The sequence below is a fragment of the Myotis nattereri genome, assembly GCF_964212035.1.
Source record: "Myotis nattereri genome assembly, chromosome: 14".
NCBI lineage: Eukaryota > Metazoa > Chordata > Mammalia > Chiroptera > Vespertilionidae > Myotis > Myotis nattereri.
The window spans coordinates 20,376,543-20,390,831 of NC_138089.1; the positions used below are offsets into that span (position 1 = coordinate 20,376,543).

The following is a 14,289-nucleotide window of genomic DNA, read 5'->3' on the forward strand; positions in this document are numbered from 1 at the left end:
GTAGGAAAGAAAGTGCTTTCTAAAGCAATCATTCAGAATTCAATAACAAGCATTGCCTTCAAACTGAGTATGCACATTCATGATACAGAATGTTGTAACAAGAAATTTGAGGACAATGAGGAAAACACTAGGTTGTTCATTATTGATGAAATTAGAGATAAGTGACCCAGAGTTTCTAAATTCACATCTGTTTTTAAAAAGCGTCTTTTTAAAGAACCTCTAAAAAGAGGGTTGCTAATGTGGGAATGTTGTACAGGGGCATAAAAGGTAACTTTGGAAGAATAAGTAATGCCATTATTTCTTTCTGAACTGTAAAGTAAGATGAATATGCAAAGAGAGCCAAACCAATTATCATTGCTATAAAATTGCACTTTTGTCTTTATTTTTATTTTGTTAAATCTTTATTGTTGAAAGTATTACACATGTCTCCTTTTTTTCCCCTTTGACCTCTTCTGGCCCACCCCTGCCCCCACTCCCCAGGCCTTCACCACCCTATCATCTGTTCTATGGATTATACATCTATGCATACAAGTTCTTTGGTTGAGCTCTTGCATTTTTGTCTTTAAATTTGTTAATATCAATACCTTTATCTGGATGGTTCTAATATAATTAATCTGTAGAAATTATAAACTTTTGAGAAACAATGTTTACATTTCAAGATTCTATTTTAAAAATTCATTTTTCTCTTTCTTCCAGCGGGAAGATGGCCTTCTATGGTTCTTTTGAAACAGAGAAGACAATATTGTACTCACAGCTTAAGTAATGCAGAAGATCAAATCACTGCAAGCTGCCCTGTTATGTATGGCTTATGATTATTTTCTTTTCATCTCTTTAATAACGGTTTCTTAATACCAATATAATCAGATTCAATAAATTTGGTATTTTTTAGAATACCTACTACGTGGATCAACCAATACTAAGTTACAATAAGGAAATTTATACAAATCAGTCAGAATAACCACAATGTGCATTATACAACAAAAAGTAAGTGGGTATGGTGAAGAAGCAAAAAAGTAAATTTCAAAAAGTTACTTCAAAAGAAGAAAGCAGTTAACAATACAAACATGACCCAGGTGCTAGAATTAGCAGAGAAGGAATTAAAAAAAAACAAAAAAACTATTGTAGATATGTTCAAGGACTTAAAATAAAACATGAATATAACTGTTGCACATAAGGGGAATTTCAGGAGGAAATGGAGAGTATAAAAAGTTGAATAAAAATTCTAGAACTAAAAGTATAATATATAAAATAAAATATTGACTGGATGTGTTTAACAGCAGATTGGAGATTACAGAAGAAAGGGTTAGTAAACTTGGAGACCAATTAATAAAACATAGACCTGTGGGATAATATTAAGCAATCCAACATAGATATAACTTAAGATTCAGAAGGAAATATAAAGAGAAATAGGTAAGATTTTGAGAAAATAATTACTTAAAAATTTTCAAGTCCCAAACAAAATGAACTCGAAAAGACCGACACCAAGGCACATAATAATTAAAGTGGCAAACACCAACGACAAAGCAAGAATCTTAAAAGCAGCCAGAGAGAGACAGAAAGTTACCTACAAAGGATCCCCCATCAGACTAGCGTCTGATTTCTCAACAGAAACACATCAGGCAAGAAGGGAATGGAATGAAATATACAAAGTCATGCAAAGGAAGGGTCTGAATCCAAGAATACTGTACCCAGCGAGGCTATCAATCAAAATTGAGGGTCAAATCAGGAGCTTCACAGACAAAAACGGTCTACGGGAGTTTATTACAACCAAGCCAGCAATGCAAGAAATGCTAAAGGGTCTGCTGTAAATAGAAAAAATAGGAAACAAAGAAGGAATGCAGCGGTAAAGAACAAAAATGGCGACTAACAAGTTTCAATCAATAATAACTTTAAATGTAAATGGATTATATTCCCCAGTCAAAAGGCATAGGGTAAATGAGTGGATAAGAAAACATGACCCATATATCTGCTGTCTACAGGAAACCCACCTCAGAAAAAAAGACGCACACAGACAGATGGCGAAGGGATGGAAAAAGGTTTTTCAGGCCAATGGAAGTGAAAACAAAGCCGGGGTAGCAATACTTATATCTGGCAAATTAGGTCTCAAAGTGAAGGACATAAAAAGAGATAAAGAAGGCCACTTCATAATGCTAAAGGGAGCAGTCCAACAAGAAGAAATAACTCTGGTAAATATATATGCACCCAATATAGGGGAACCCAAATACGTAAGAAACCTTCTGGAGGAGATCAAGGGAGAGATTGAGAGCAATACAATCATAGTAGAGGACCTTAACACCCCATTATCACCACTGGACAAATCCTCTAAACAGAAACTCAGCAAAGAAACATCAATCCTAAATGACTCACTAGATCAGATGGAATTAATTGACATCTTCAGAACATTTCACCCCAAAGCCACAGAATATACATTCTCCTCAAGTGCACATCTGTCATCTTCAAAGATAGACCATATATTGGGTCACAGACAAAGTCTCTTCAAATTCAAGAAAATTGAAATCATATCAAGCATCTTCTCAGACCACAAAGGCATAAAACTGGAAATCAACTACAACAAAAACAATCCAGAAAAATCAAACACATGGAGACTAAATAGCATTCTATTAAACAACGACTGGGTTACCAGTGAGATCAAAGAAGAAATAAAAATCGTAATGGCAACAAACGACAATGAAAACACAACAATCCAAAACCTATGGGACACAGCAAAAGCAGTCTTGAGAGGGAAGTTCATAGCTCTACAAGCCTACTGCAAGAAACGAGAAACAATGAGAATAAATGACCTAACTCTACAACTCGAAGAGTTACAAAGAGAGCAACAAAAAAAGCCCACTGTAAGCAGAAGGATGGAAATAACAAAGATCAGAGCGGAGATAAACGACATAGAGACCAAAAAAACAATACAAAAGATCAACAAAACCAAGAGCTGGTTCTTTGAAAGGATAAACAAGATTGATACACCTCTAGCCAGGCTCACCAAGAAACAAAGAAAGAGGACCCAAATAAACAAAATCAGAAATGAAAGAGGAGAAATAACAACAGACCCCACAGAAATACAAAGGATTGTTAGAAAATACTATGAACAACTCTACTCCAACACACTAGACAACCTGGAGGAAATGGACATATTCCTAGAAAAATACAACCTTCCAAAACTTAGTCAGGAAGAATCTAAAAATCTCAATAGGCCAATAACTATGGAGGAAATCGAAGCAGTAATCAAAAAGCTTCCAGCAAACAAAAGCCCGGGGCCAGATGGCTTCACCAGGGAGTTTTACCAAACATTCAAGGAAGACCTAAAACCTATCCTCCTCAGACTATGTCAAAAGATCCAAGAGGAAGGAACACCTCCCAGCTCATTCTATGAAGCCAACATCACCCTAATCCCAAAACCAGATAAAGACAATACAATGAAAGAGAATTATAGGCCAATATCCCTCATGAACATAGATGCCAAAATCCTCAACAAAATCCTAGCAAATCGGATCCAGCAGTACATCAGAAGGATCATACACCACGACCAAGTAGGATTTATCCCAGGGATGCAAGGATGGTACAATATCCGCAAATCAATAAGCGTGATACATCACATAAACAAATTGAGAGAGAAAAACCACATAGTCATATCAATTGATGGGGAAAAGCATTTGACAAAATCCAACACCCTTTCTTGATAAAAACGCTCAGTAAGATAGGAATTGAGGAATCTTACCTCAACATAATAAAAGCCATATATGACAAACCCACAGCCAACATCATAATCAATGGGCAAAAACTAAAACCATTCCCCCTAAAAACAGGAACAAGACAGGGATGTCCCCTCTCACCACTCCTGTTCAACATAGTACTGGAAGTACTAGCCGTTGCGATCAGACAAAAAATTATTAGACTTAATAAATGAATTCGGCCATGTAGCAGGATACAAAATTAATGCTAAGAAATCCATGGCATTTCTTTACACCAATAGTGAACTTACAGAAAGTGAACCTACAGAAGCAATCCCATTTACCATTGCACCAAAAAAATTAAAATACCTAGGAATAAACTTAACTAAGGAGGTAAAAGACTTATATGCCAAAAACTACAGGACAATGAAAAAAGAGATAGAGGAAGACATAAACAGATGGAAGAACATACCGTGTTCATGGATTGGTAGAATCAACATCATCAAAATGTCCATACTACCCAAAGCAATCTATAGATTCAATACAATCCCCATTAAATTACCAACGGCATATTTCACAAATCTAGAATGAACATTCCAAAAATTCATCTGGAATTAAAAAAGACCCCAAATAGCTGCAGCAATCCTGAGAAAGAAGAACAAAGTAGGTGGGATCTCAATACCAGATATCAAACTGTATTACAAAGCCACTGTTCTTAAAACAGCTTGGTACTGGCACAAGAACAGACATATAGATCAATGGAATAGAATAGAGACCCCAGAAATTGACCCAAACCACTATGCTCAATTAATATTCGACAAAGGAGGCAAGAGCATACAATGGAGTCAAGACAGTCTCTTCAATAAATGGTGTTGGAAAATTGGACAGATACATGCAAAAAGATGAAACTAGACCACCAACTCACACCATACACAAAAATAAACTCAAAATGGATAAAAGACTTAAACGTAACGGGAAACCATAAAGATACTAGAGGAATTCACAGGCAGCGAAATTGCAAACATATGCCGAAGGAATTTCTTCTCTTATAATGCTCCTAGGGCAATGGAAACTAAAGAGAAAATAAACAAATGGGACTACATCAAAATAAAAAGCTTTTGCACAGCAAAGGAAAACATCAACAAAACAATAAGAAGACCCACTACATGGGAGAAGATATTTGCCAATGATACCACCAATAAGGGTTTAATTTCCAACATTTACAGGGATCTCATGAAACTTAACAAAAGGAAGATAAACAATCCAATAAAAAAATGGGCAATGGACCTAGACAGACACTTTTTGAAAGAGGACATACAGAAGGCCAAAAGACATATGAAAACATGCTCAAAGTCACTAATTATACGAGAGATGCAAATCAAAACGACAATGCGCTATCATCTCACACCTGTCAGAATGGCTATCATCAACAAATCAACAAACAACAAGTGTTGGAGAGGATGTATAGAAAAAGGAACCCTTCTGCACTGCTGGTGGGAAGGCAGACTGGTGCAGCCACTGTGGAGAACAGTATGGAGCTACCTCAAAAAACTAAAATTGGAACTCCCATTTGACCCAGTGATCCCACTACTAGGAATATATCCCAAGAAACCAGAAACACCAATCAGAAAGGATATATGCATCCCTATGTTCATAGCAGCACAATTCACCATAGCTAAGATTTGGAAACAGCCTAAGTGGATTAGAAAACTGTGGTACATATACACAATGGAATACTATGCTGAGGTTAAGAAAAAGGAACTCTTGACTTTTGCAACAGCATGGATGGAACTGGAGAGCATTATGCTAAGTGAAATAAGCCAGTCAGAGAAAGATAAATACCACATGATCTCACTCACTTGTGGATTATAGAGAACAACATAGACTGATGAAAAGAAACAGATCCAAAGACTGAGAAACAGCGATCAGGCTATCAATCCCCCAAAGGAAAGTAGGGGAGGGCGGGGGTAAGGGGAAGAGATCAACCGAAGGACTTGTATACATGTATACAAGCCAAACCAATGGACATGGACAACAGGGGGATGGGAGCATGAGTGTGCGGGGCGGGGGTGGGGGGAGGTTGGGGGTTAATGGAGGGGGGGGGTGAGGACACATTTGTAATACCTTAACTAATAATAATAAAAAAATTTTCAAATATGGTGAGAATATTCAAGAATCTTGGCAAACTCAAAGCAGAGTAAGTACAAAGAAAATCACATCTAGGAACATCTTTAACTTATCATACTTTATAGTTTACTGAAAATCAAAGATAAGGAGAAAAATCTTGAAAGCAGCAGAGAAAAATGATACACTGCATTCAGAGAAACAAAGAAAAGAATGACAGTTGACATTTCATCAGAAGCATTAAAGCACAGAAGAGAATGGGATTATATCTTCAAAGTGCTAAAAGAAAAAATGAAACTGTCAAGTAAAAATTCTATATCCAGCAAAATCAGCCTTCAAAAATGAGGGTGAAATAAAGATATATTTAAATAAACAGAAGCTGAAAAAAAAGTTGTTGCTACTGAACCTGTAAATGTTAAAATGCTAAAACAGGTCCTTCAGGCTGAAGAGAAATTATAACACAGGAACTTCTCATCTATAGGAAGGAAGAGTACCAGAAATTATAAATGTCTGGGTAAATATATTACTATCTTATTTCGCAATAAATGTTTTATGATATGGACGTTTAAATAAAAAAATAAAACAAAATAAAAATAACATTTTACTATATTGTTTATAACATATAGAAGTAAAATAGTATGACAATATCACAAAGGATGGTGCTAGATGGAATTACACTGCTGTAAAGTTCTTATTTCAGGTAAAATGGTACTTGACACACGAAGTTAAGTCTAGATACACTGTAAAATTAAGTTACAGATGCTTATTTTAATCCTTAAAGCACCAACTGAAACAACATATTTTTTAAAAGTAGATTAGCACCAAAAGGTAGCTGAGCACCAAAAGGCAGACTGGCCCCAAAAGCAAAAGATTCAGATAGTAAATACTTGAGGCTCTAGAGGCCTTACTGTTCCAGTCACAACTACTCAATTTCCCCACTACAGCTCAAAAGGAGCCAGGACAAGATATAAATAAATGGGCATGGCGTTATTCCAATAAAACTTCATTTACAAAATCAGGCACTGGGCTGGATTTGACCCAAGGGCCATAGTTTGCAAACTCCTCTTCTAGATCAAGACTGAATTCAAGTGTACTATCCATATAGTTACTTGAGGTAATTCCTTGCCTATACACTACAACATCCACTATGTGTTGTATAAATATTAAATAAACCAGTCTGTGCTGTATCCAACAAAATAAAATTAAACTGAAAAGGTAGATGAGTATTTTCCTGAAGGATAAGGGTCACTCACCCACAACCTAAAAGAGGTCCTAACATGTACTGAGTTCTGCATAATGTTAAATTTTTAAAAAGGACACTTACAGGAATAAAATTCACAGGGTAGGAAGTAATAAGCATCATAAAAGGCAAAAATAAAGTATCTTTAGAGGTTATCAAAATTACTATGTAGATAAAATCATTTTAATTTTTCACTTAGGGGAAATAAAGATAATATGGATTCCCTGTGTCTGGGGAAACTTCTTCTAACTGTGGTGGAGGTGAACCTAGAATCTCCCTCAATCAAGGGAGCTCTTCAGCGATTTTCTCCAATGTAGCTTGGAACCCCAGACTGGCAGAGGTCTCCTGTCGTGCACTGTGATAATACCCTGTGCTTCTCTTTCCTGTCATTTGCCATAGTCAAAATCTAATACTTATTTATGTTGCCATGTCTTTATCATCTATCTCTCCCATTTGGTGAACTCTGTGAGAACAAAGACAGCTGCTGCCGAGCTCATGGTCATATCCACAGCCCAGTGCTGACTATAGGAGGCCACTGGTAACTCTCTGTTGAATGAATTACAGGACATGAGATGGGTGAGGTCTTAGAAATCATCTCGATTCTACAAGCATGCCATTTTACAGCTGAGCAAAGAGACCACAGCAACAGATCTTTGAGCATGTAATGACCCAGTTGGGACTGGCACTACTGGCACCTAAACTTCCAGGTCACCAGGCCAAAGCTCTCTCTGTTGGATCAAGCTGCTTGAGCAATCGTCAGTATGCATAACATGTGACCACCAAACAAGTGAATAACACAAACCTCAAAGGCACGGCATTGGCCTTATGAAAAGCGATGATGTTCTAGCTAAATGAACAAAAGCAAGTGTGTGTGTGTGTCTATGGTTTGTAACAACTGAAAAATGACTTCTATTTTAAAATGCTCACACCTAGAGTTTCCTCAGAGGCTGTTTACACATCAGTGCTGTGAATAAATGACAAGCGGCAAGTCCTAACTAAGAACACCTAATGGAAGATCTTAAAATGCAGAGAAATGTGACCGCCCCTGCCAAGCTGATAAAAAGAGAGGAAAAGAAAAAAAGAAAAGCAATAGGCATGCCTCATAGTTAGATCAGGAAAAAAGATTGATTTTAATACAAAGAGTGTGAAATTTTCCTTCTCAGTTATTTCTCCTGTAGGCGCGGCCCCCATCTTTCTTCTTTACTGCACCAAGTCAATCAGCTGTCTCCATACAGTCACCACATAGGAAACAGAGTCAATAACGACGTAGGGAGCCAGGTGGGCACTGGGAATATCAGGGGGAACACTTTGTAAAGTATATGATTGTGTAACCACTATGCCGTTCACCTGAAACCAATACAAAATAATATTGAAAGTAAACTGCAAAAGTAATAACAATACTTTAAAAAAAAACCCCAACAACTCCATTTCTAATTCCAGAGCCTTTTGTGTCCACTCACACTTTGTTATCCCTTGGACTGTCACCAGGCTTTTTTTCCTGTCAATTACAAACAACAAAGAAAAATATACTATAGAAAATGCTGTAATGGAAAAGGCTTCTGCAGGATACACAATTCAAACCCACAATTTTCCCCACTGTGCACCAGCGCTGTGCAATTGGCACTTATCTGAGACAGTTTTCAAAGTAAATATGTCCGCCATTCAAAGATAAGCAAGCTTTTAGTAAACTGTCAAAAAAAAGTTTTGTCTTCTTCTTCATCGCAGGTGGAGAAACCAAAAAAAAAAAAAAAAGGAAAAGGGGGAAGACAGTCTCTGAGTTATACTGCATGTGTAGACCTAGTTTTCTGGAAATCCATCAGCAGCCAGGATAATCAGGGCGAGGATCCACCCCCCACCACACTGCCCCAGGCCCAAGGTAGATTTTGCCATCAAAATAATGAGGGTGAAACACTAAAATAATCATGCATGATAATTAAGGCAGTTTCTAAAGCTCTGTTTTTAACATAATCATTAACCTCACATGTGCTTTACATTAAAAACCTACGTTCATTCAAAACATAAACTAAAAAAGGGAAGATGCCACTTTAACAAGGCCTCTGTTGACATCAGTTATAACTGAAAGTTGTCCCAATGGAGGTATCAGGGAATAAATAACAAAACCCACAGAGGCTCATGGAGGGCATCTTAAAGGGGGACACCCCGGGGCTGGGATGACACTAGCATACACACAAGCTTTGCAGCCAGTGACAGCCGGGCAGCCCTGCTTCCTAAGGAGGATGCTGCACTGTGGTTGCTCACACAGGCTACCCGTCAAAGGCTGCGTTTTGCTTTTGCCCAACACAGCTTTTGTTAGGCACTAACCATCTAATGCCAGACTTAGGGACCTTCCAGAAGGGACTGCCAACTTCAAGGTCATAAACCCCTGGGGAAAGTGTTAAACCTCTGGAGAGACAAATGAAAAATAAAATGCTGGCAATAGAGGAAACATAACTTTCTAGTGATAGATAACTTTCAAGGATTCTACCAAAAAACCCCAAAATTTTCACTTTTAAAATACATGAAGGTACAGTGGCACAAAATCTCCAAGCTGACATAAAAGAACGGGCAGATGTATCATCCATTTGGTTTTGGGAGAGCAGAGGGGCTAAGACTATATAACATGAAGCTACACAGTTTAGGAAATTCCACAAAAACCTCCCAGCTCCCTTTGCTCTTACTGAGCTAAAAGTGCAGGGACCTTCTCAGCATTATTTCACAGTGAGCAGATGGTAGTCTGAAATTTTTTTGATATACACAATCCACTGCCAGGGGTTGCCAAGAGGTCAGCAGAACCCAGATTAACAATTGATCAGCTCTAATGGACCGTCATAGCAATAAACTCAGAGCCCGTACACAGACCGGCTACCCCAGTAATAGCAACGGGGCTGACACCCAAGCTGTTAACAGACTTGTGCTTAATAGCATCGCTGCTTTGCAGCTTCAAAACCTTCATGGAAGCCGACAGGCATTCTTCAGCGCACATCCATTCTCTGGAAGGCCTCTCTTTGTCAGGTTTCCGCGAAAGCGCGCGGTTTACTCTGACCCAGAGATTTCACGGAGGTCTGAGGTCTGGGTAGTGAATGACACTCTGCAATATTGACTGGTTATTTCAACATCTACTCTTGTGTTCAGACCACAACTGAGCCTCTGATAGTTCTTGTGTACTCATACAAAACAGACGACAGGGCTTCCCAAGAAAACAAAAGCTGTAGCACTCCAGAGACTCACTTTCTCGTCCTCTATGTTTTCTCCAGAGAGACCCAATGCTGCATTCGTGTTTACAGCACCGCATTTGACAAGGAACCGCTTGTGCTACAACAGGCTTTTATTGTGAAGCTTCAATAATGGGAAGGAAGTCAGAACACTCTGGGAAGATAACAACAGCTCCCGACAGACAAAAGAGAGCGGCTCAAGGTTAGTTGCGCTAAACCACTCAATGTTCTTTTCCCCAGCTGAAGGATAAAAATCCCCTGAAGTCAACTAAAGCATTCCCTTCCTTCCCCATCTGCCTTGACTAGACAACTGGTCTCGGCATAAAATTGACTATGAGACATAAACACCAGATTTTACAAAACAGTCCTTTCTTGCCCTCCCGCAAACTCACTCCTTCCAATTGGACCAATGGATCCAAATATTTAGTCCAGAGAAACCCAAGAACAAGGACATTCTCTTACATAAACACAATACAAGGCTCAAAACCAGGAAAGTCCACATTGAGGCAATATTATTTATCAAATGCAGAGTCAATATTCACATCTTCGCTTCTGGTTCAGAATCCAGTTTAGGATCTCATGCTGCATTTAGTTGTCATGTGTCTTTAATGTCCTTTACTCAGGAACAAGTTCTCAATGTTTCTTTGTCTTCCTTGACCTTGACTTTTTTGAACTGTCCAACCAGTTACTTTGTGAACTGTCCAGCCAGTTACTTTGTAAAATATGCCTTAGTCCAGATTCTCTGACATTTTGTCATGACTAGGTTAAGGCTACACCTTTGGGACACACTGTGAAAGAATTCTACATAAGCGGTGTTGTATCCATCCTGGTCATCACATCTGGAAGCCCCTGATGTCACTTGGTCTCATCACTGATGACATTAACTTTGGTTACGTATTCAAGATAGTGTCTGCCAGCTTTTTCCCTATTAAAGTTGATATTTTCTCCTTTGTGATTAATGAGTAATTTGTGGGTGGTTGCTTTAAGACTGTCAATGTCCTGTTCTTCATCAAACTTTTACCTGCTAATTTTAGTATCAATTGAAGATTCTTATCTCAATCAATCAATACCATAATTTTCTAACTCCATCATTTCTTCCATAGTTATTAAGTGCCATGCCATCATAAGAGCTTCCCTTCTCATTTATTTATGCATTTATCTTTTTATCTACCTGTTTGTTTATTATCAGAGTAGACTCATGGTCTCTTAATTTATTCAATGTTATAATCTAAGTTGATTTGAGATGAGCTTCTGTCATTTAGTACCAGAATATTCCTGAAAAGGCCTAGGAACTCCTGAGGAGAGGAAGACAATTTCCCTTGGCAACACATTCAAGAGACCCTTACAAGCGTCACACTTACAAAGGCGCTTCCTGGTGCTTCCATTAAACCCCCCATGGCACTCTAGGAAGTCCAGACCCTCTGAAGAGCAGGCACACTGAAGTCAGCGTGGCCTGTAAATGGCCCCTGGATCTTCCTGGAGCCGCCACATGGTTGTAGCTATAGGAAGCGCGATGCTTCTTGCTATATTCAGCTGATTTCTCTGTTCTGTCTCTTGCAGCTCTGCTCAGAAACCGGGACTGGCTTCTCCACTCCTCTCCAATGTTACCAACAGTGACTAGAACAGCTCCACCTCCCCCTGCAACTTCTTGTGCTTGGCTATATTCCAGGCTCTATTTGCATTATATGTTGAAGATTATGCCTAAAAATGAACCCCAGATAGTAGGTTTGACATTTTCTGCTTCTCCTACAGACCTATTCTTCACCCTTCTCCACCCAGTGTAAAGCCTCGGGAGGCTGAATCAAGTCAACTATACTGACAGTTGGATTCAGCCAATGGTGGGTACCAACAAGAGATCAGAAGGCTAGAAATGGTTGTTGGGGTATCTTTCCCAAAAACTGCCAGATCATCATGGCTTCACCCTTCTATCAAGTACCCTTTCCATATAGCTATTCTCCCTGGCTATTAGAAACCTCTCTGTCCCCTGGCTCCTTCAGGCCAGGAGTGTGGCTTGACCTGGGGTGCAACACTATAGCTTGTTGGTTTCATTTACCACATATTTGTAAATATTCCCTGTATTAAACTTTCCTCAATTACCACATTTGAGTGTTCATGCTTTTACCCACAAGGCAAAAAGAAAACCAATGTAGACAGTAATGATGACAAGAGGTAGACCCATGGGACAGAGATACAGCCAAAGCCTATCTTAGGGATCACTATCTTTTCTTTCTTCTGTCTTTTTCATATACCACTATTTCCTAAATGTGACCACTAAAAGAGTTATGTTCTATCAAAACACAGACTTAAGGATTCAGGTTTACTCCCTCTGCTTTTTCTAGAAGTAAGGAGAGGCTACACAACTCAGCAATGACAATACAGATACAATTTACTCCAGAAGAGAAGCAAAGGAACCTCCACGTGTTATTCAATTCACTGGCCCCTTCTACTATGTTTTCTCTCTACAAGACAACACCAAAAGCCTTCTCAACCAGACACAGGATGCCATGATTAGATATGAGATTACTACCAGAAATTTATTAAGTGGATGTTCATATCCCACATCTGTGAATGATTTAATTTTTAAATATAATTAAAATCAATTCAACATTAGATCCATCACAACATTCCTTTCAATCACTTAAGCCAAGGAAGAGTCTGTATTCTGCTATCTATCTTATCAATTTACCATTAAGAGCTCTGGTGATTATTGTCAGTTGGCTGGTTAACTCCCCTGGAATTGGGGAGGATTCCATCAAAATCTGGTTATATGCATGAGCTTGTGTTATCCCACTGCAATTATCATGGTGGACAATGGTTGAGGTTCCCTATCCTGCCTTATCAAAAAATAGGCACATTTATTCCAACGGCAGTGTCATCCTCTCAAAGCCTTTCTTTTCCAGCCACTAAAACCTGGCATTCCTGGAACACCGAGTGCTTCTCCTTTGGCAAAAAACAATTAATTTGAACTATAATCACGTACCTGCAAGTCTGCATCGAATTCATGTTTCAGATGTGCTTCTTCCGCAGCCTCCACCAGGCGCTGAAAAGGTAGAAAGCGACAGGAAGGGTTACAAGTGTGGCCTGGACCCCATTCCTACAATGTGAAAAGACTGAGTTTTCTGTGTTGTCCCCCAAATGACAGAGTATATCATGTTCACTGTGACTGGTACCTTTACACCCATGACAATGAACATAGTAACCTCAGTGTCAAAATCTAGCTTTTGCCTTCATTATTCAACCATAATTCTTCCAACAGATATTGATTGTTATGTGTGTATAAAGACACACATGTTCCACATCCATTTTTGTATAAAAGACACTGGCCCTTGAGGTTGGATATGGACTCCAAGACCTACCTAGAAAGTACATTCCTTAGGCAGAGAAGGCCCTTAGTCAAGATTTATTGAACTGAATTGACTTCAACTCTAAATGGACTAACTTCCCCAATGCTTTGGAAAACACTACTTATTTTAATTGCCTGCCTCATTCAAGGTCAATTTTTTCTGCACCCAGTTCTAGTATGTAATTATCAGGTGACAGTTATTTGAATTTTATGGGACATCAATGTCATTTTGACAATCTTCATCCCAATAATAAAATCACTGAAATTAAATACACAATTATTCTTCTTGGCCAACTAAATTCAGCCACTTCATATTCTTATGAAAACAACTTAATGAAATTCCATTTAACAATTATTCAACAACCAAAATCATTTCACTTTAATTTGAATTTGCCAGTAAGTTATTTCCCACAATGAAAATTCAAACGAGAAGATATTGCAGAAAATTCATTTAGTTAAATAATATTTCACTGAAATTTCATTGAACTAAGAGCAAAATCTTTCGATCCAAATAAAAATGCAACCATTCCTGTTTTTCCCATGGTTAATCATGTAGCCTATATGCTACCTTTAACTTGCTTTCGCTTGACATAATATAGACCTGAATTTAAAAGGCCATGTTTAAAAAAAAATGATGGCATTAATCTCTAAATGATCACAAATCCACAGACAAATGTTCCATGAATG

At 38.3% G+C, this 14,289-nt stretch overlaps 1 protein-coding gene across 2 annotated transcripts in view; it reads right to left on the reverse strand.

The window, feature by feature from the left end:
• CACNA2D3 (calcium voltage-gated channel auxiliary subunit alpha2delta 3) overlaps positions 1-14,289 on the reverse strand; it is a gene marked incomplete at its 5' end in the record, with an annotated part of 806,336 nt that overhangs the window by 560,019 nt on the left and 232,028 nt on the right. For both annotated transcript variants that reach the window (XM_081105975.1, XM_081105974.1), the window contains one exon: positions 13,240-13,299. In XM_081105975.1, coding sequence (XP_080962101.1) covers positions 13,240-13,299 — 60 coding nt within the window. The remainder of the gene's footprint in view (positions 1-13,239; positions 13,300-14,289) is intronic.